This window comes from Ctenocephalides felis, unplaced genomic scaffold (assembly GCF_003426905.1).
Source record: "Ctenocephalides felis isolate EL2017-DRISC unplaced genomic scaffold, ASM342690v1 CF-g0.4_SCAFFOLD_03570, whole genome shotgun sequence".
NCBI lineage: Eukaryota > Metazoa > Arthropoda > Insecta > Siphonaptera > Pulicidae > Ctenocephalides > Ctenocephalides felis.
Genome location: NW_020539724.1, coordinates 16,127,145 through 16,151,051, shown reverse-complemented (window position 1 = coordinate 16,151,051; position 23,907 = coordinate 16,127,145). Strand labels below are relative to the sequence as shown.

General features: G+C 30.0%; 2 protein-coding genes across 2 annotated transcripts in view; one reads left to right on the top strand and one right to left on the bottom strand.

Moving 5' to 3' along the window:
* The window catches only part of LOC113383459 (F-actin-monooxygenase Mical-like), an 85,431-nt gene extending 72,022 nt beyond the window's left edge, over positions 1–13,409 (top strand). The window contains 13 exon segments of the mRNA XM_026621723.1: positions 1,367–1,763; positions 2,004–2,157; positions 2,366–2,532; positions 2,851–2,969; positions 3,449–4,652; positions 5,690–9,708; positions 10,108–10,140; positions 11,145–11,295; positions 11,587–11,743; positions 12,052–12,173; positions 12,352–12,513; positions 12,595–12,703; positions 12,931–13,409. Of these exon segments, the coding sequence (XP_026477508.1) occupies positions 1,367–1,763; positions 2,004–2,157; positions 2,366–2,532; positions 2,851–2,969; positions 3,449–4,652; positions 5,690–9,708; positions 10,108–10,140; positions 11,145–11,295; positions 11,587–11,743; positions 12,052–12,173; positions 12,352–12,513; positions 12,595–12,703; positions 12,931–12,988 (6,852 nt within the window). The 3' untranslated portion in view covers positions 12,989–13,409.
* A 2,360-nt stretch (positions 13,410–15,769) lies between these two features.
* Positions 15,770–23,634, bottom strand: LOC113383458 (myelin regulatory factor-like). The gene is made up of 14 exons (XM_026621722.1): positions 23,610–23,634; positions 20,831–20,960; positions 20,209–20,482; positions 19,755–20,050; positions 19,108–19,378; positions 18,842–19,020; positions 17,669–17,978; positions 17,346–17,415; positions 17,137–17,254; positions 16,978–17,053; positions 16,602–16,694; positions 16,406–16,515; positions 16,165–16,314; positions 15,770–15,887 (listed from the first exon to the last, which is right to left on the bottom strand). The coding sequence occupies exons 1-14, from the start codon at positions 23,632–23,634 to the stop codon at positions 15,770–15,772; spliced, it is 2,220 nt and encodes a 739-aa protein (XP_026477507.1).
* Positions 23,635–23,907: the final 273 nt, after the last annotated feature.

Sequence of the window (23,907 nt, the reverse complement as noted above, 5' to 3'; positions counted from 1 at the left end):
TTACAGTATTGACAAAAAGTTAAATAACTTGCTTTATGATAATTAGATATTTTATTTTTATCGTAAAAATCTCAAAAACAAAGCAGGAACAAGTTTATGTTTTGTTAAAACTTACATTTTTTATAATTACTTCAACTAAATAGATTTTAATATTACTGTTACAGTTTAAGAATTAGTGATTATACAGTACATTCTACATAACTAAGTTAGTTTTTGTAGTTGTGGTAAAATATTTATAGTTGTTTATTATTGTTGAAGAATTATTGTTACCTAGAAATGAATATTCGTTTGATAATTAAAGACTAAATATAGGAAAACCTTTTTAGAAAACGTATTTAGTCAGGTCATCAATTGAATTATTAATACCTGAAGATTAGGTTATAATTTGATATAATTACGAATATTTTTTTTTTGCATTATTTCTACTAACATAGTTAATTTATTAGGTTAGAATTACATATGAATATATATTTTGTTAACAATAGGTGTTAACAAAGATTACAGAATTTGCTCATTTATGTATTGTTAAATCACATTAATTAAATATTTAATGAAACCAAGTTTAGTATGTTTTTACTCAATTATACATAGCATAGTATATTTAGTATTTTAAAAAAATAGATCAGTAAATAAGATAATTGAGTATTCCATATATATTAATCCATAAATCATAATTCACTGATTCATAATTCTTTATTAATTACAATTAGGAGTAATATTTATCATAATTTTATTCAACTACAGTTAAATGTCGAAGCTCCACTTTTCTCTTGCCCCCACGGGAATCGCATTTAGGCATTACTTTATGGGGGGAGGATCTAGAATGCTATAATAATTCATAAATCATAATTCACTGATTCATAATTCTTCATTAATCACAATTTATCATAATTCTATTCAACTACAGTTAAATGTCGAAGCTCCACTTTTCTCTTGTCCCCACGGGAACTGCCGTTAGGCTTTACTTCATGGGGGGAGGATCTAGAATGCTATGTTTTACAGTCTTAATTATGCTTTTCTTCTAATCTGAAAATGTTGAAGCTCATAAGTACGTGTTAACATGTTTGATGCTTGTACATTCTTCTTTTATTAATTAGAATTGGAATTAAGACATTTTAGAATCAAAAACTCCAATACCCTTAATGTCCATTTTTCAATTTGATAATTTATAGCTCTTGATATTATGCTTTTATTAGCACACATTATTTGCTGCAATACTAAAAATCATATGTATCATAATATTTCATATTATTAGAAGATTCTTGAGAAGCATATTAAATATTTTGCTCCAAACACACACAAATCAATTGACCATGATTTATCCCTTTTCACATTCATCACGTTCTAGTTTTTTCTTCCATAACAGAACACAAAAATCACATCAGTGTTGGCCAGTCAGAAGAATTCCGATTTATGCCATTTCTGCGGAAAACGAGTCTACTTAATGGAGAGGCAGTGTGCTGAAGGTTTAACCTTCCACAGGGCCTGCCTGAGATGCACCCACTGCGGCACCCATTTGAGATTGGGCGCCTGTTCGTTTGATAGAGATGGAAAAGTATATTGCGTCCAACACGTTGGCATGCCCGGTAAACAGATTGTTAAGAAACCAAAGGTAAGTAAATGATAATCTAAAATATAATGTCTCAAATTAACCTTAACCTCTTCTATTAATTACTTTTAGGACGCTCAGCCAGTCAGAAAAGACCCTCACACTCCAGAAAAAGTTCAAGGCTTCATTCCAGGATTGGATCTTATAGATAGAGGTATAATAATAATAAATTGTAGTCTGCCTGAAGGCAGGCTAATAGTGTGAGAGCCACCACAAACAAATGATTCCCTTACTCTTCATCCTAGTACCACTATTCTCCTTCCCCATTTTTATTTATTTCATGTATTTTCCTTTCCAAACTTCTTACTTAGATAGAGCTATAGTTTGTAATATATTTATCTCACATGTTTTATTATATTTTTTTTGCTATTGATATTTATCATAAATACTTCAGGACAAACACCAGAACGTATCGAATATGAAATAGATAGGCCACATGTAGAAACCGAAGATGATCACTCACTTAGTCCAATGGACGAAGATGAATGGACCGATCGAAACTTTGGAGCATCAACTGTTGAAAATTTATCCAGTGACGAAAACGAAAGGTGAAAATCAATTTATAAGAAAAAATAACTGAATTCCTTCATTAAAAGAGAGTATTAGATATAATTTGATACTCATTAGTTGCAAAGATGGTGCACATTTACATCTTTGGTATTTGTTTATTTGGATCTCTCTATGAAAATGAGATACTTTAAATACTATAAATGAACATGTGCAGATATATTGTACTAAATATATTCTATATTGCAGCGATTCCGACATATCATCAGACTCTTCCGAATCTGATGATGATTACTCAGAAGCTCTCGACAACTTGGACCCTCTGCAGCTTTCCAATCGCAAGTACAGGAATAATGACGATGCTTTGTATGAAGAAAGTCCAAGTGATGAATTTTACCACGAATATAGTGATGAAGGTCAGACGTTAAAAATATTTCTTAATATTTATTATAGTATGAAATATCAATATTCTTCTGCTGCTAATTTAATATCACTAAATTACTTGGATTTCTATATCTATCTATCATTAACTTGCTAGAATCTTCTTACTAGAATCTATTTTTATAGTTAATTTAATTTAATATGATAGCATACTGATATATGCAGTTGATTTTATGGGAGAAAATAGTTATTTTTACTAATGTTGATTTTATTGCTTTTACTAAGAGCAATGTTATTTGGCTTGGCATTATTAATATGTAAATAATTAATCTTATAATTATCTTTTTTAATAGATTCTGACGACAACGACACTCAAACAGATGGAGAAGAAGATGCCAAAGCTCGTGAGTTACGAAGAATGGAAATACCACTTAATCAACAGCCACCGAAGAATGTTTATTCAAATACAGAGGTATTTTCTTTTATCATTACTGAAATATTATTAATAGTTTCGACATTTGGATTGTCATAAGCTTTATTTTGGAACCACTAAGTAAATAATTTAAACTATAATCTTACTGGAAGTGGTTTATCAAATAATTGATCATTTTTGTATGCCTAAATGCATATGTGTAAGGCTAATAGTCACCAGAAAAATGAACTATATTTTAGAGCTAATTCTGATTTACCAAATGAAAGAATTAATAGTGTGAAATAGACGTCATATATTATTATGCATTTAGTATTCTAAACTTGCTTGAGAATATTTTAACAATAAATAACTTTGGAATTGGTTTGAAAACGATTCAACTATGGTTATTCTAGTAATATTAAGGTCATCAATAAAAATTTACTCACATTTATCAACGATATGAGGTCAAATAAAATAATTTACTAATATTTTATTTCAACAAGTTTGTTTCAACTCATTATTTTTGTTCATTTCTCAAGGTACAATCAACGAATATGCAATCGCTTCTGGGTGATGAAACAGACGTAGTAAATAATAAAAGTGATGAAAATTTTACAAACCCCGTAGCTCAAATCAATGTCATACCTGACATATTAATAAATAATAAAAACGTGTCTAAAAGCAGCATACGTGATATGAATAACGCATCGCGAGAACTAAATTTTGATGATTTAATTAATTCTGATGAAAAAATATTCAATAACGATGATGTTAAGACGGAGGAAAATCCACCTTCTGTTAACGTTAATGTTAATTCAAATATTAATTCCCAATTTGATTTATCTGATGTTAAATTGCGTAAAAAACCGGAACCTGTGGTTTCTGATATAGAATTGTTCGATGAAAACGATTTGGCTAAACAGCGCATTTCAGATACGTATGATGAACTTTTTGAAAAAATAATTGAAGATGAAAATATTGATTTGGATACTCCAGATCCTCTTAAAGTTATCGAAACACAAAACTTTAAGGATACAGTTGACGTGATAAAATCATATCTTACTGTTCCTAAGGTATCAACAGTTACTACTAACAAAAATCTGTCTAAATATTTTCCGCAAAATGCTCCTGCAAAGCAAGAGAAAAAACCCTTAAAGTCTAATAAAAGTATAAAGGAAGTAGATTTATCAAAATATTTTGGAGTTAAGAAACCTATCCCGATAAAAAATAAACAAAATTCAAAAGAAGATTTCAAATCTTCAACTCCACCATTAGTTACTTCCGAGAAAGATATGAATGGTTTCGACGAAGGTGCTTTCCTTTCCCATGAGGATAAAAGTGATGATAAATCTTCTACGACAATAATCAAAAGCGCGATTTTACCAGATATTTCTAAAGTAGAAACTGTAATTATACCCCCGAAAAAAGATTTTGATAAATCTGATGATGTAGCTTTAGGCATAGACCAAATAAATCTAAACTCAACTGAATCCACAAATATGTCACCTGTCGCGCCAAGAAAACCTTTACGGAAAAAATCATCGATTGATAATCCTAAATACTTAAGTACACCTGAAATAAATAACTCTGTACCTCCCGATGATTTTATACCCGTTAAGCCAAATCGTTTAAAAAGGTCTTTGCAAAGTGTAAAAAACAAATTGAAAAATGACGCACCTCAGGTGCCCCCTCAGAGGCCACAACGTGCTAAATCTTTATTGCAATTGCCTCAAGACGATAAATGTAAATCGGGAGCAAAACATAAAACGTTAGATAATAAAAAATCTGTTGCTTTGAATGATAATAAAAATAGTGACTGCGTTATTCAATAATTTATATAAAAATAAAATACAATAGGATAGGGTTTTAATTATCAGTTAAGCGAGTTTTATTTGAAATGCGGTTTACACATGTTTTTATTAATCAAAATTTAAAAATTGTTGTCTGTTCATAACTTTGTTTGTTATTATAAATTCTTAGTTGGGAATCAGTTTAAAGATTTTATATGATGTTGTTCACATTTCTAGTAATATTAATACACCACCCTACGGGTTAGTTACTTAAACTTTAATATTTTTATACATAAATTTCTAATAGATAAGAGATAATTCATAAAAGATTTTATCATAAAGTTTTGAGTGTTTGTTTTATACTTATTAACGAGTGAAACCCCAAAGTTATTATATATAAAAGTTAAAAAAATATCTGTTAAATAATATATGACTATTATAAATTCAACGAGAAAACAATTCTTAAATATGCTGCGTTGCAAATCCACATAAATCGGATACATGATTCTAAAGGTAACTAGTGCCGGCCATGATTTGCAGTGTGATTTTTTAAATAACCAAAATTTGATCAGTTTTTCGCTGCAAAAAAAACAACTTATTAAATAATGTATTCATTAACAAAATTATTTTGCTACAAATGGCCATGTATGTGTGCTTGTTTTGTGTGGATTTGTATTGTCGCAACTAATTGAAATAATAAAAATATTAAATAAGTGCTCAAGGATTTATATCTAACAAACTTAAAGTGCATGATATATAAAATATCTATATATAATATCAAAATAAACTATATTAATATCACATCATCCATATCATCCATCTGTATTAAATTTTTGGGAGGCGATTGCCATTGATAAAATATTGGCTGGTTAAATTATAGATTAAGCTTTCTAGTATTATGCAGAATACTTGTGCTATGTTTTTTTTTAAAGCATGCATCATCACGACCATATCATATTCGTCCTTTTTTATCTTAATTTATCTATTTTATCCAGGCATCCACGGAAGATACTTCATCATCATCCAGCAGCAACGACGATATCCAAAATTCAGCCACTGAAATATCTACAGACAGTGAATTCGAACATGATGGTCTGACCAATGTCCGTGAAGTGCCATCGATATTGATTGATGATACCCATGTAACAAAAACTAGAGGCTCTTCATTCTATCAACCCACAAAAATGCATGTTAAGACAACTGAAATGCGACGCATGAATGGCAAACGTGAGAATTTATTGTTGGCAAAATCGAAGAAGGAATCAGAAGATGGTATTGAATTAGATATAAGGCCTATAGTGGAGTTTGATAAAGAAATCATAAGCAAAATCAGTTCAAGTAAAGAAAATTCACGAGCGACTCCATTAGTTAATCCAAGACCTGGTGATTATTTACTTAAACACACTCAGAGTACGAGTGGTATTGCATCGAAAACATCTTTAGAACTTAAAAAACGTTATCTTCTTGGTGGTGAAAGCGTGGGAAGTGGTATTATGAAGTCTGGTTCGGCATCTGCTTTGGATTCTAAATTTAAATCCTTCCACAGCAATATATCCGAATACCAAAAACTACTTAATCCTGCTTCAGATTTGAATTCTCAAAAACTCGTAAACGCCGTACAACAATCACAAACTGTTGGATTTTTTAAGACCACCCCACCCACTTCAAGTTTGGAACATCAAAATTCTGATAAAACTAATATTAAATTGGATATAATAGACTTAAAAAGTGTACCAAAAATAAATAAGCCTGATATTATAGATCTTAATATGAGTAAAGGCCCAGAGTTGAAGGATTATAAAGATCCAGGAAACCAGAAACAAAATGGAGAACCAGGGCATTTAAATTTAGATCAATCGCCAACTAGCAACAGTAGAGACATTACACCCACGAATGAAAATCCAAATTTTGATATTAACAAACAGTACTATAACTCAGACAATGACTGCAGGTGCAGGAGTCCAGCACACGAAACTTCTATTGTTGTTCCAGAAATAACGTGGAATAACAAGAAAGATGAAGAAAAAGCAGGTACAGATCTGGAAACTGACTCCTTGTCTAGCACATCTGATGATAGTTCCACAGAACATTTAGAAAATCAGTATAATCAACTTGTTAGCAGAAGTCCTTCTCCAGAGATGATAAGCATAGCAAATAAATTTGTTCCACAGATTGAAGTTACTGGTACAGGCGGTGAGCTGATGCAAATGGATAGTCTTATGATAATAGATGGCAAATATGTTGGCGACCCGGATGATGTTACTAATTTACATGAACATGAAACTGTTGAAGAAAAGAAATCAGTTGAAATTAAACCAATTCAACCTTCAACCCAAATAACATCACAATATACATCTTCTGCTCCAGCAGCCTATAATTATAAGGGATTTAACATCACAGAAAGTAATAACCAAAATACATCAATAAATTACACCAAAGATCCAATAAGAAATTCTGACTATCACAGTGATTCAGATTCTGCTAATGAAATCACTGCTGCTTTGACTGAAACTGAACTATCAGATTGGGCAGTCGACGATGCGGTGTCGGAGAATATAGTCGATGTAGAATATAGCATAAATCCTGAATTTTTAAATTCTTTAAAACACAAGAAACCTAAAACTTTAAGGAATGCCGGAAAGTGGAGGAAAGACTCTACAGCTTTGATTGCCAAAGTAGAAGACTTCGATGACTTAGGCATTACTCACGTTTGCGGAAAAGATAGAGACAAAATTGCGCACCAGGATGCTGTTGTGCCTACAAGTATTCTTCAAAATCCAGATATTGATAATATAGAATTTATGGATTCTGGATCTGAAGATAGTTGTATTGAAAAAGTACCATCGTCTGCCAACTCTGGTATATTGCAAAACAGAGGTTATGTCCAGTTTGTTGACAATGACTTATCAAAAATATCAGATTTATCGCAAAACAATACCCAAACAGCAACTAATGGAGTTATTCAGTCATTCAACCGTGATATAATTGATAATTCGCGGAAGGATATTGATTATATTGAACAAGGAGCTTGTGTTTTGGATAATGATATTAAGAAAATTCATGAAAATAATAGTAAACGAATAAATATTGAATCGAGTAAGAAGGAATTACCAAATCTTGTTTCTATTGTGCAAAAACCCATAATAGAAAACAAGATAGATGAAAAACTAGAAAAATCATTGAATGACTCTGAGCATGAAAAAGAACAGGAAAGAGATTTTGATCACGATGATGATAGTTTGGTTTTAGCTGAATCTGCAGCTGATACTACAACTAGTGATTTACTTACCGTAGTAAGCACACCCATGGAAACTCCTACAAATCCAGAAAAAACTTGGACTAATGATGTTATTGTAAAAGATAAATCTGATAATTCAATTGATTTTTCATTAAATAAGCAAATACAAATGAATTCTAACAATAACAATGAAAGGAAAAATGCTACTAATGAACAATTTGCTCCAACTTGGAAGACTGAAGAAAATTCTAAAGCTTATGATGATTATATTAAATCTTTAAAGGAAAGAGTTGCTGGTTTTGGAAATGTGCGTGATTCTATCGATATTAGGAAATCTAGACGAAAATCTAAGTCGAATATCAATATGACAGATAACTTAAACGAGGCAGAGGAAGTTCCAAACAGTTCATCCAAAGTTTCAGCCCTTTTGAATAACAAAAATTTGAGTCTTTCTCAAAATAAAACTTTTGTTTCTATTGATAATAATTTCAACTCTCCAGCAACTTCTAGGAAATTAGAAGAAATTACAAAAGAAAGGGTTAAACAAAAAGATATAATCCATGATTTAGTTATGGATAAACTGCAGAATAAGAAAATGCTTAATGCAGAAAAACGCTTAAATAGAAGCAGAACAAGATCATCATTTAGCCCTGGAAGTGGCTTGGCAAAACCTGAACCAGTTGTCAATTCGGCATTTAAAAAGTCTTTGGAAAATATTGAAGCTAAATATAAAATAGATAAAGAGAACACATGTGATAAACCCATAACAAATAATCAAAAACCGCCTTTATATAGTTTACAAAAATCACCAACAGATTCATCAATAATGAGGCCTTCAAACACTGGATCAACCTTGTACCAGCTTAGTAGTTTAAATTCTCCAATGAAACATCTTTGCGGATTACAACACGCTTATCCGTCAACTATAGAACCTGATTCACTGGTTCTAAATGAAAAAGCAACCAGCACGCCTTTAACTTCCTTCAAGAAGTTGTCCCAATATAAATCACTCAGGCCAATATCTATGCATAGTTCTTTTAAATTAAAATCAACTCCTAGCAAAGATGTATTAAGCTCGTCATTACCAGATACGCCTATGACGAATCCAGAAGCTTTTTCGATGCCAGACATAACAAAGAAATTGTCTGAAGATTCATTCCGTACACCAGTTGCACCTCCCAGATTGAAACGAGAAGATGAGACTAGGAGAACAGCGGAAAGGCTGCGACAAGAGGCAAAGCTAAGAGCTCATATGAAGAGTAATGAGGATTTAGGATTAAGTCCTGAAGATAAATATCAAATGTTGAAGCAGAAAATAAATAAAAAGCAAGCAGAGAGTAGCGAGCACGCTGACAGTAGTTCAGGAAAAACGGAATACGTAATTACGACGTACAAGCCTTTAAATGATCACCAAAATTTTGCTGAGAATTTGAGGCCCAGAACAAAATCATTCCATGACATGAATAGACCTAGTTCGACTTCCACAGTGTATAGTAATTATTCTCAAGATTCAGCTAAAGATAAGTCCATAGAATCTTCCACGAAAAGTAGTGGTTTTTGCACATCTGACCCTAACATGTCATGTGATTCACCAAAAAGTGACTCTGGTAGGAAGGTTAAGACGAAAGATAGGGAAAGAAGGAAGAGCATTATTCAGGCTGTGTCAGATTTCTTCCATAAACGAATATCGCATTCAAATCCTACATCACCTATTAAAGATGGCAAGGCGCAGGGTATATACTCATCACAAAAATCTAAGGATAAATCTAAGGTAAAAATTATAATAATATTAGATGGGTAAGCCATTAAGGATATATTGCGATACGTTCAAAATAACAATTAAATTAAATTGCAGAACATGCACAATTACTTGTTTTGTGTTAGAATTTTGTCATTTGCAATTTTAGTTTTGTAATTAAAATATTCATCTATTTTGAGACATAAGAATATATTAACATTTTAACACAACTTTGATATATAAAGAAGTATGATGATTGTTGAATTTAGATTTTTAACTAAACTGATAGGTACTTTTTCATAACTTATTGTTAGTACCTCACCTAGATTTTCTAATAATATGCACTATATAATATTTCCATGACTATTATTATCATGATGCACAAATTTAATATATTAGAATGATAATTCACTTTATTCAAATTTCTTTCAGTCCTGCTTTGATATGGATCACCTAAACAGTTTTGTAAGCATTTTAATAAGCAGGTTTTTTGTTTTGTTGTATTCGGTGGTTATTTTTTGGGTTTATAGCACGTGTTTATTTGTTATTTCTGGGTTTTCAAAATTGTATGTTTCTTGTATCCAAGTATTATATAATAGGATTATTATGTTGACTAAATAAATTTTAGATATCATATATAATTAAAAATTGACTATTCAGGTCAAAATATAAAATAATCTATAATTATTTACTAATGAGTAAAAGCTTGGTCAACATAATAAATAATTTAAATGTTATGTATATATTGGGTGCTTTACTTATTATTTATGTTAGGTATTTAAATCGCTTAGTTTGTCATCTGATTTTGATTAATTATTTTGTTACAAACATACATAAAATTATTACAGTATATTTATAAACAATTATCATTTATGTATTATTTAAATATTTGTTTTTTCCTGCAACACAAGAATAATTATTTAAATCAAATGACAATAAATTCAGTCCAGTAATTGTGAATTCGTCATTCACATTATGAGGCTGCATTAAAATTTTTAACGTTTGAAAATTACAAATTATTATAAAGTATCAGTACTTAATTTTATATTTTGCATGAAATTCTAACATTTTTATATGGTTTATAATAACCATATTTTCTGTACTCGTATTTATTCACAAACAAAATATTTCCAATACGTTGCAAATATTTTGTTTGTCTTGTATATCTATAAATCAGTATATTAAGCATTTTTTATCTTATATTAAAGCACTGTAATATATCTACTTCATAATTTATTTTATCATTGTTAAGCGTCCCAACATTTTTGTATTTCTGTAAATCTGTATATTTATTTTGTATTTTTCGTTGCAGTAAAAATGTTTTTGTTTCAACTCAAGTTCGACTATGTAGATATTTGGTGTTTTATATTTCAATTTTTCTTCGATGTATATTTGCTGCATGATGGGTGATGTCGAGTTTTATTAAGAGCTTTAGAAAACGTGAAAAACATTCTGGAAAACACTTTTAGGAAAATTACAATACGGAAAATGTCTTGCCATATCGCTGTCAGTCCGAGAAGAACCTCATTGCGTCCAGGACCGTCCAGGATGAACAACCGCCGCCTATACCACCACCGCCGTTGAACTATGCGCCACCGGATTTTTTACATCACGTATCAGGTAATAATAAATTATAGTGATTTCAAGTTAACGAATATTATAAAAATAAAAATCTAATAATATAAAATTATAAAAGAAATATACATAAAACAATGATATATACGTAAAACTAGACTTTAAGAGATAGTGTAGATATTATGTAATTTAGTATATGGCTAATGTACTAGCTTATAAAGCCAATAAATCATATATAAAAAAAAAGTTAACGAAACGAATTTTCTCCATGTTCACTTATACACCAACGATTTAATAAAAATCTAAACAAATACTATTAATGATTATTAATAACAGATGGTAGTCAATCTGAAGATCTGGATGGAAGAGGGATTTCTTTAGAAACTTTAGACTACACAAATAGTTCTTACAATTTGGATGGAACGAATCCTTCATCTACTGAGCCAAAACGAAGGCGCAGTCAAAGAGCCATCAGGAAAGCCGAGTTGAAAAGGTAATCATACTTTTATTTAATACTTTACATACATTTCTTAAGTAATAATTGTTGTGTTTTTACTAATAGTTTTGTGTTTTATACTTTACTCATTAATATTTCATATGAATAAACTATAAATCAGGTCAGCTTCAATAAATGAGATAGAACTGTGAGTGTTATTTTATATTATTGTTTTTCATCAGTATCACTAAAATTGTAATAATAAATTTATCATATAGAGATAGAACAACCGTTTGGGTTGCCATAGATCATAACACTCATTAAGTTTTAATTGCTATTTTTTAAATAAAATTTATTTTATATAGATTCAGGAGAGCTCAAGAAAATCAAAGACAGAGAGAAGAGACTGAAGTTAAGCAAAGAGAGTTAGAAGCCAAAGGCGTTGCCATAGAAAAAGCTTTAAGGGGCGAAGGAACTGAAAATACACGTATGTATTGCTTTTATTGAAATTTTCACTTTGCTTTTGATTCGCATCATATAATCAATAATAATGAAATGAATGAATTGAAAATTTAGCATGCAAAAAATTGACAAGATTTTTACATCATATTTTAATAAGAAAAAAGAGAATCTGAATCATGATTATTTCTATTTTGATCTTTTAGAACTAGATGAGCAACTTTTTGCCTCCTGGATGCAATTGCGAAGGGAGCAGCAAAAATTACATGTATACGATCAGATGTTGTCAATTCAAGCGAGGGAGCTCCAATTGGAGGATCGACATGCCAGATTACAGAACGAATTGCGGGAAAGGTTATCGCAGGACGGTGAGGAAATATATAATGAAAATCATTTTTTGAATTTTGTATTTGTAAGTATTTTTTTCATTGATTTATTATTTTTTCCAGATTCCACTAAAACAACTGAAGATGCAAATCGTGAGAGTCAAATACTGCAAGAAATGTTAGAGATTGTTAAAATGCATGATTCTTTAGTGCTTGAACGAGACAGGCTCAGGTAGTTTTTGTAAATTATTATATATATATATATATATATATATATATATATATATATACTCATACCACTACAAAAAAAAATTTCTAGTCCATTTTTCGATCGTTTTTTAAACAAAAAATAATTTAATTTTATTGTGATTTGTACGAATCGTGTTGGAATTGCAAATACTCATCATGTATCATAATCCTATATAAAATGAAAGTTTTTATTACTTTTTTTTTGTAAAGGAGTACTGATACCCCAACATCAAATGTACAAGAGGTACCGATTGATGAAACCAGATGAGATTGCAAGTTGTATTTGAAGCACTGTATGCAAGAGGTGCTCCAATATCTCCTGAATCTTTTACAACCAATATGAGGTGATTATTTTCTGATGACGGTTGATGGTCAATGAAATAGGTTTTATTCTGGGGCATGACATTTTATTAAAATGATCAAATAATATTATAACATCACATTTATTACAAAAACATCATGTTACCACATACACAGGTTTAAGGTAAATGTTTCCAATTTGCGATATGTTATTGAAATTCTATTTTGTATGCGCTGCTTAAACCCATTTTAAAATATTTTAGTGCTACTTCTGCCTTTAGATATGTAACGTATTTTTATATTATATATTTACCGACTATGAAAGAATATGATAGTCATAATGTTATTATTAAGGTTTTATTATATAATCAAATGAGTCATAATTCTAAACAGTGAGATTATTTGAGTATATTTTTATGTGATTAATCATCTATGCCTAAAATTATTTGTTATAGATTATGTGTATAATTTTAGCTATATTTTGCAAAAATTAGAACAATTTTTATGTTTATTGATTTGATGAGCATTTAGTTTGCGAATGCGTGACATTTATTTTTATACTATTTGATATAGTTACTAATAAATATATAAAAGTGAGTTTAACACTTATGTGATATTTACATAGCATTACTTATTCAGTAATATTACGGCATTGTTTTTATTTTAAACACTGTATTCTATTATGGATACTATGAGCCAATAATTTTAGCTGTAAATTGTGTATTAGTATTTATGAACAAATCAATATTAACCACTATTACTATTTTTTGGCAAATATCGAACAATATTTAATTATATTATTTATAATGAATATTTTGTATAGTATTACAAAGATTGGAATTGCAAAATTACTTATGTATGCTACTGTAATAAAGAGCTTAAATATTATACATTAGATGTTTTAAGTAGTATACATAGTTTGCGGAAATCCTAATTTTTGTTATTGCAGATATTATGAATATTAAACTAAGAGCTCTAAAACAATTACTTGTAGCTATTTTATGTGAAAGGTAATTACAGTTACAATATAGCATGTATATTTGGAACCTGATATAACTACAATATGATTATTTTATGAAGACATCGAAGAACAGTTACCCTAATGGCCAAATCACATCTAATTTACAAAACATTCATAATATATACAAATTGGAATTATTTGGGAAGTTACTTACTGATGTTCTTGAAACAATGCTATATTTTTAAGTGATTTTATTAGAGCATAAGCAGCTGAACTAGCGGTGAGTACACATTGATTGATTAATTTTGTATATCATAAAGTTAGTACTAAATATAAATAATATTTACAGGTGGTAAAAATAATCTAAAGGGAAACGTATTCGTTTAGATATTCTATATTGATTTTTATACAGTAAATAATGTTAGACTTACAAAATATTTTAATATTACTATATATTACTCTATTATTCATTTTCTAAATTATATAAATCTAAATTAACTACAAGATAAATGAAAATAATCATTTTTTTCTTATTTATCACATTCTAATATAATGAATTTTGTTGTTTTTTACATTTTTTTAAATTTATTCTACAATTTTGCTTTTGGCTTTGTAAATCAATTTCATTGTTCGGTTTACATTAACTGAAAGTGCATGAACTATTTCTAAAATATTTTGTTTACGATATTTATTCATTGAATTTTAAATATTGATAGATAACATTTTAAATTTATTCACTTTTAAAAATTTACATATTATTTCTATTTTTGATGCCATATATTTATGTGTGTTGTTCAGGTACTTTATATTTTCATAATTTTGAAATTGTTTGAAATTTAAGTTAAAAATCTGGATTATAATGATTTGGAATCAGAATCTACATTTTATATTATTTAAGATTATTATTTGTTTAATTTTAATTAATTATTATTCTATTTAGGGAAAAGTCACCAAATCTAAATAAGAAAATATATCACCATTGATCTTTCATCTCTACAATGCATATTTTGTTTACTGCACTTGTTCACAGGAATGTTGATCATGGTACATAAGTTATTCAACTTTGTTTAGAAGGTATTTTTAATAATTCTCATATATATATATATATATATATATATATATATATATATATATAAATTAATGTACATGTAATTTATTTTCGATGCTTCAGTACTGATACACTTATTCCATCTGGTACGATATAAAATTGAATTTGTATGAATATATAGACAGCATTTATTTAAATATACCTAGTATTTTAAAATATGATTTGAAATTGCTTTAATATATTATTCAATTGGTGTTGGAATTAAAACCAATGACTTAAATGTAAATCGAATGCCAAACTTAGCGTGATGACACAGAAGACTTCTTTACTTGCCAAAAGTCACAGTAATGCTTATTTTTTTAATATACTTGGACAAAATCTGATAATTAGTACCGAAAATCGAAAATAAATAAAACATTTTGTATGTTGTTTAGTTTCTTGTTTGAAACCACTAACAAATGTAAACCTAGGACTTGTCGATGTGGAATTGATGCACTTATCTTTCTGGCCATTTACTCGTAATATCAGCATTCTTCTGCAAGCAGTTATAATGAATTTATAATGGTAAATAATTTAGTGATTATTATTGAATTAAGTGATTCATTGAATTATTAATTTAATGGATACAATTTGAGCTTAACCATTCCCTATAATTTTTCACCTATTTATTATGTAACAGCGATTGACTTTAATTACAACTTACTCATTTTTTTGTGTAGATATTATAGTTCTATTCAGATTTACACAGATTTGTCTTCGTCTGGTGATGATAAGAAATTTGTGGACACTACATGTTGATGGGCACGGTTATGCCGATTCGAATGTTCGAAGAAATATATTGTAGACATAGCTGCTAAACTGAAAACGAGGAATAAACTGGTTAGTAATAAAATAATAATAAATATTTATTTAGTTTTACGATTATCAATCAGAACTTATTATTATGAGTTATCTTAGCCGTTATGAGGTAATTTATAACACTTTTCTGTTTTCTTTTTTGTTTTGCCTGTAAAATCCTATCACTACTGCTTGATATTTAATAAGTTTTTCTTTGAAACTATTAATGTTTTCTATAGGCTATTTATAGTTATTTGTATTACTATTTACTAGTTATTTATATTTACTAGTTACTTACCACGAGGCTAAGATGAATATGAGGACAACAATTATAATTTGAATCAGTTGACTTGATAGAAATTTGCCATTTTTGGATTTGGTTCGTAAATACTTTTTATGCTTTTTAACATTATCATGTTTACTGCGACATGATGAACATCGCCGTAATCTAGTTGTCGAAACTGCAAAATTATCAAAATTTTATTTCAGTATTTTAAAATTAAATATTTTTATTATGAATTTAATGTTTACTTGTTAACGTGTTAAACTTCTGGTTAATTTTCTCAAGTTCACTAATACGTGCCTCCAGATTTTCGGTCATTTTGCACAACTCTTTGACTGCTCCAATATTCTCCATGTATAAACGGTCCTTATAAAATTATTGGGAATTATAAATACATATATTATTTAATAGATATTGCAGATGAGTTACTAATAAAATATTGAATTTTGTACCTTATTAACAACTAGAAATTTATCAATTACATGTCCATTTGGAAGTACGATGTTACCGGCTTGTGCAACGGCTTCGGGAATCACTTGTTGAACCTAGAATAAATATTATATATAATATATATATATATATATATATATATATATATATATATACTTATTATTGATTTACGTTACTATTTTTACTGATTACTATCAATTTACGTTTAGTATTAAGATTCTCTATAAAACTTAGGTATTTGGTAATATTAAACAGTACTAATAGTAAGTTGTACATAAAAATTAATTTAATATTTTGAATTAGGACTAGTATTTAAAATCATAGATTTTGGTGACAAATATTTTGCGAAACAAAATTAATATAACAAATAATAATTACCTCTTGTGCAATAACTCCCGTATCATTCTCTACCATTATTCCTGAATAGTTGACGAATTCAGGATGATAACTATAACTGAATAAGGAGTATTTATTATATTAAGATGATCTTTGAGAGAATACAAACAAGTAAAAATAACAAAAGAATTATATCAATACCTTACTACTCGTAATTGCTTCACATTTTCCAGTTGCTGCCTCGTATCAAGTTCTTGAATATTTTCTTTAGCTCGAGCATCACTGGGCTGGACAACATGCCCACTTACTTTTATGTTACCTAAATTAAAAAAGATTTTATTAAGCTGTATTCTCTAAAAAACTAAGCTATAGAACAATAATTATTTAATTATTAATTAATTGGTTACTACCGTGGACAACTAAAGTTTCGTCTGGTTTATCCATATTGATTCCGACTTTCCCAGCGTGGAATATAGAATCCTGAAAAGGTTGAAATATTTTTATAACATTGATTTTGTGCCCATGTTAACTTTTATGAATTAACAGATTTCAAAATATTAGGAAAGAAGCTAATTTAAGAATAATAAAAAATTATGTAAAGTTTGGCTCAAATTTTCTTAAATAAAGTTTGATTTATAAATGGAAAAATATGATATTTACCACAAAGTGTCAAATTATTTTGAGATTAGTTTAAATTATTCAATTTCTATTAAATTTTGCATAATTTTCTTACTGGAACTTGTCCTCTTTGCCAGCACAATTCCACGTCACTCTCAAACTGACCAGGATTAGACGCTCTCACAATTATCCGTTCCGAGGCGTGTGCGACTACCGGATAACCATCCTGATCGCCTGCACATTCCGAGCCACCTGCACCAGTTCCGTTTCCAGAAGTTGTGTGCGCGTGCAAGGCTACTACCAGCCTGAAGTACCTCTGATCAGGATTAGGCCTCCCTTTTTTGCGCATATTGTTGGCAGTGGTTTCCGCGAAATGCAGACGGGCGACCGTTGCCTTGGAGGTCTCGCCCGCCGAGAGCGATAAGCTGCGGGAAAACCTTCGGCGCTTTACTCTTCACGTTTTAGATTGATCTCGTAATACAATTATTTAAATGATATTTAAATGAAGATGAACGTGATATTGTTCTAGTGTAAAAATGCTTTAAAATATTTTTTTTAATTTGTTTCGTTTTGAAGAACTATTTAGGGAGTGTCCCTGAATCACATATGATTTTTAGGGGGAGTGGACCCAGTAAACATCATGTAATTTGACCGGCGGGTGCAACCTAAAATCCACAAGCTTGCTTTCAGCGATGTGACATGCATGTGGAATCTATGTCGATTTCAGATTGCTACCGCCGCTCGGTGCCCCCTGGTATTTACTGGGGAGGATTGACTAAAAATCACAAAATATCAAGTGGGGAGGGAGGGGTATAGTAAGATGTCAGGTGTATTTTTTTCCTGAATTTAAAAAAAAATCTAAACATTTTTAACAAAAATTCAAAAAGTTTCACTTTTTTTGTAACTAAAAATGCAAGTGATGTTTGGTGGGGGAGGGATTATATTCAATTTTAAATTTATATTTTGAATATATATTACGAAGGGGCAGGGGGGGTCAAAAAATCCTTAAAAATCGATTACGTGATTAATGGACGCTTTCTTATCACTTTAGTATTTCTAATAAAAACAAGTAAGTACCTAAATATTATAATATTACTTACAATATAACTTTTGATTAGGTATTCGGTATGATCGTATAATATATAATAGAGCAATATAAAAGATGTCACATGACATACTGGCAGTCGTCTATAGTGAAAAATCATGGGGATTATGAATTTTTACTATTATTATTAAAATAAACTATTTTAATTAATTAAATAATTCTATATTATATTTATAGACTCACAACACTGGGTGGAATGGCCTCTTGCTGCGATCAGATTGACTTTGTTCTACTTTAATAGTATGTGTTGGAGATTCCACTTTGACTCCATAGAAATGCAAATGAAAAGCTCTAATCTTCTTGAAACCATCAGCTGTTTTTACAAATTGGGCATCGCCTTGAAGCTGAGCATGGCACGTTATCTGAAAAAAAAAAGAATAATGTTTACAATAAATGAAGATAAGTAAAAAGAAACATACTTAATACCTAACATTCAGTAATGTTCTTACCTGGAAATGATTTTTCTTCTGGCAGACGAAAGCTTCATCAGCCTGCGAGAAGTTGAATCCTTTATCAGCGTCCACTCTGTAGTGCGGCGTTGGCAGTTCGCGGAGAGATTGGTCACACAAAACATGCCAGGATGTTTTCCTGAATGGTGAAAATCGGATGCATTGGAAGGTCTGCTGGGATGCATTGGCACTATTCGCACTGTTTGGAGAGGCTTGGGTTGGACCTTCAGGAACTGACACAGGTAAGGACAAGGATGAGTCCATTGAATACCTAGGAATGAAATAGCAAATAACAAATAAACTTTTACTAGAATAATTATGTTTACTATATTAAGCATGAAATAATCAGCAAACAAAACTTTACATTAGGCTTTCAACGGATATTTGTTATTCGACCTATTCGGTCTATTCGGCTGCAGTTATTATATTAGACCGAATATATAATACTATTCAGTAGTATTACATAATAGCATGATAATTGGTAAAAAATCAATTCTATTTTTCTAATACTCATTTAAGTAGTAATCCGTACATAACACAGGTAGATAATCAACCTTCATATAAGACAAGTTAAGAACCTGTCTATGCATTTGAATTTCTTTAATCAATATCTGACAAAAAAAACTATTTTTCACTTAATTACCCACCTGTCTTGTGAATGTCCATCCAGCGACATGTCCCCAGTATTAGCTGCCACCAGTAAGGCGTTAGCTGTGGCACTAAATGCTGCTGCATCGTTTGCCTCATTGCCGCTGCAGCAAAGAGCGGTCAATGGGGCAGGACTTGGTACCGGTTCTAATTTGACGCCACTCGGGCTATTGGTCAATTTGCGTTTTTTGTTCGGGGCCGTTGTTAGTTGCTGTGTTGCTTGTTGTTGCTGGGCTTGTTGTTGTTGCTGCTGTTGTTGAGTTGTTTGGAGATCGGCGTATACAACACCTTCGGCCTGATGATAAAAAATTGTATTTAGATTTTTGTTTAGGATAGGAAATGGTGAAATATGGTTAGAGATAGTAGCAGGTGAACATCGTGTAGTCAATGTGATTAGAAGTTATACTGTTGCTTAGTTACTGGTAAGGTCAATGTTGTGATCTTGACACTAACGGAAAATAAATCTTTATATCCTTTATATCCTACTTGTGTGTAAATCAGGGCGTCATCCAATATCTGGTACTGGGCAGTCGGCGGTTGTGGATAATGGACTGCCATGATTGTTCCTTGAGGTGGCGGACTGTATGGATGTTCACTGCCCGAATCCGGCGGACTTTCTGGCAACCTATGTTGCGTTGAAGTTCCAATCGGTTCCAGATTTGTCTGTCCAGGAGATGTTTGTAATTGATGTAACGGCACCAGGCCTGATAGTAAGCCGCTCGTTGAACTAATAAAGATAAAATGATACAGGTTCTATATGAAATCATGGTAACTTTTGGGTAGATAGTCGGGGCAATGATAAACAATTTGATTGATTATATTGATTAATTCGCAAATTCTAGGGTTTATATAGTCAGGTATATTATATCATGTACTCTGAGATACTTTTTCTCGAATCAACATCGAGCAACTTTTTAATGGGCAGTCTAAACAAAAGTTTTCATGCTATTTATACGAACCATTAAGTGTTTTATCAATTGTAGTTAATATCTAACCATTATTAATATGTCGAATATGAATATTTATTCATTTATAATTTGCATCAATATAATTCTGTTTCTATTAGTTCACTTACTCATGTTTCTTAATGAGAGAGTCGTTTTGTTGCGAGAAGTATCCTCCTGCACCTGTGCAAGCGTCACTGTTTATATAGGCTTCTAGTTGTGAAAAATCCAAGGCCTCGTTGTCGATTCCACCAACAAAATCTAAATAAGAAAAATATATTATTAGTTGCAATGAACTATATTATTATTATTTTTTTATTTCACGTGAAAAGAGGCATTGCTGCAGCGAATTAAAAATATGCTCACAACTAAATATGGGTTGCCTTCTATAATAATTGTTCTTGAATATACCTTAATACACCTTATTCAAATCCTATACATGGGGGCAACCCAACTGAACCTTTCAAATGAGGAATTTTAAATATTTTATTATAATTTAATTTTCAAACTATTTTTTTTACATTTGTATGTGGACGAGAAACATTTCTGCAAATTAGCATCATTAAATAACTACTCGTAGGGTAAGTTATAGTAATCTCAAAAAAATCGAAAATGAAAATTTTTATTTATCTTTACGTTTCAAAGTTTGAAAGTTTTCTGAACATTTTGGCATACCTTAGAAAAAACGGATGTATGTGTTTGTGCGTGTGTGTGTGCGGATACAAATTTTCATCGACGATTTCGGGAACACCGATCAACCGATTTGAATAATTCAAAAAACATTCGATTCGTATTGATAAGGAGACGTGCTGATTAGTTTTTGGCGGGGCAAAAAGTGCCAAAAATGGTAACTCAGTTTTTAAGAGAACGGAGCGTCCGATTTTAATAATTCAAAAAACATTTTACTTGTTTAACAAGATGAAGAATTGATCAAATTTTCATGAAGGCAGGTCTAGCGGTTTCGGAGATCTAATAAAAAAAAGTAAAAAAAATGCCATTTGGCGGTCAAAAATGATCATTAGACATATGCAAATCAAATTATCAGATGTTTTATAGAGATTTTAACAATAAGTATAAATTTTGTTTACATTCCTATCGGTTCCGTACCAATGTTTATCCGTTAGACGGCGACGCGGCGCTTACACGCTTTGACATTTCGTCTCTATGCAGTTAAAGCAGTACGATTGCTTTGAAAAAAAATTCAAAATTTCCAAAATATGTCAAAATGAAGAAAAATATTTTTTTTCAATAAATTTTTTTTTTCAAAAAAGTAAAAGTAAAAATTTTTCAAAAATGTTAATGGTTTTTAAAAAAATAATAATTGTTGGCACGGGAAGTACCAGCAATTTGTCTTAAGGCACGATGCCATGCGCCCCACTAGTTGGCTTATAATTTTTGTATTATAATTTTAATACTAAAACGTATAATATATTATGACAAAAATAATACATTACAAAATATTGTTTATTATCAATTTAATTGTCATAAATAAATGAAGATCATATAAAAATAAAGTTCAGATATAATTTAGTACATTAATAAAAAGTAAACACTGGATATTCTTTTTAAAATTCATTGTTATTTATCAAATTAACGACTCAATGACTTTCTAACTAGACAGAAAAAATTAAAAAAATGCTAAAGGGTGTAATATGTTAGAAGAAGATGCTTCTTATCAATTGTCGCTGAATTTGTTGCAATAATTTTAATTTATAATAAGCGTCATAATCCAGTGAAAATTTTCGTTGTTGATAATTAAAAATCCACCTTATTTTTCTGCCATTAAATTTGTTTTCTCAACGAAGGAAAGTGTTTTTCTCAAAGAGGGAAAGTCGTCGGCTGATATCTTAATCGCAAACAGCGATGTTCGTGTTATTATTTATTATTATGTTACATGTGAATTGTTTTTTCACGGTCGGCTTGGCCTTAGATTATGATTAGATGAGGGCACTTTCAATTTCATCCAAAACAGCGAAAGCTCATTAACCGACCATCTCGATTATTTATTTAATTGATACTGAAACACTTGATTGCATCCAGCTATTCTATTTAGATTGAGGATTAATTGTTTGATAATGGGTTATAGTTATATGTTTTTATTCATTTGTAAATATACACACACACACACACACACATATATATATATATATATATATATATATATATAAATATATAATTATTATTATTATCCTGAATAGCTAATAGGATGGGGCGGTTCACAAAGGGCTTTTTGCACAATTTGACCTTCAGTAATTATACTACAACCAAATAAACTATATTAAAACAGATCTCACATATCAAACAACCAATCGAATTTTATTTAGTAAAATTCCCAATTATAGAAATACTTTTTATATTACTATTTTTCTAAAATTTGTCATCCATCCCTTTTTGCCCCATAGGCGGTGTAACTGGGATCATTTAGGAACAAATAGTTTTAAATGCCTATTTTTAATTTTAAAAGATTAATACGAAATAATAGTTACATTAGTCAACTAATGCGAAATACTAATTTAATGGGAGCATTTTTTACAAAGATTACACTGTATATAACCTTGATCTGGTACTTTGTCTAAAATATTCACCAGCAGAGTGAAATAAGTATTAATTAATTTATCTCTTCTAAAATTGCATTTCTTAAATCATTTTTCTTTTATATTAACAATTATTGTGTACATCTTAATAGCCAGTATAAAGGTTTAGTTGGTCTTTTTTAGAATTTGTATGGAAGTTAATTTCATAAAAAAACGGTTAAAAGGTAGAGAATCCAACTTAAAAATTATAATACATCTTACAAATAAATTTAATGACGCATACTTCAAAAATATACTCAGATATAAACCAAATAAATTAGAGTAATAAGAAAAAAATTACCAACGAAAAATAATACTTTTGTTATGAAAATTATACATGGTCGTTCAACTTCTGATAGCATTGTCGTAAGAAAACGATGGCTGGTTATTATATCTTTTGTCTTCTACTTTAAAATAGTATAGTTTAAAAATTTCATACTCTTTTTGTTTTCGTGATAATGGTGATGGAGTTTTTTACCTGTGCACCTTTAAACCTTGCTCTACCCTAATATTTTGCACTTTTATCACATTTCTTTGCAAAAAGCTCGTAAGGAATCACCTAATTTCTAGAAGTTTTGCCAGAAAATCCGATTCATTAATTTTGACCTTTCAAGTTTTCTTGACCATTCTAGACA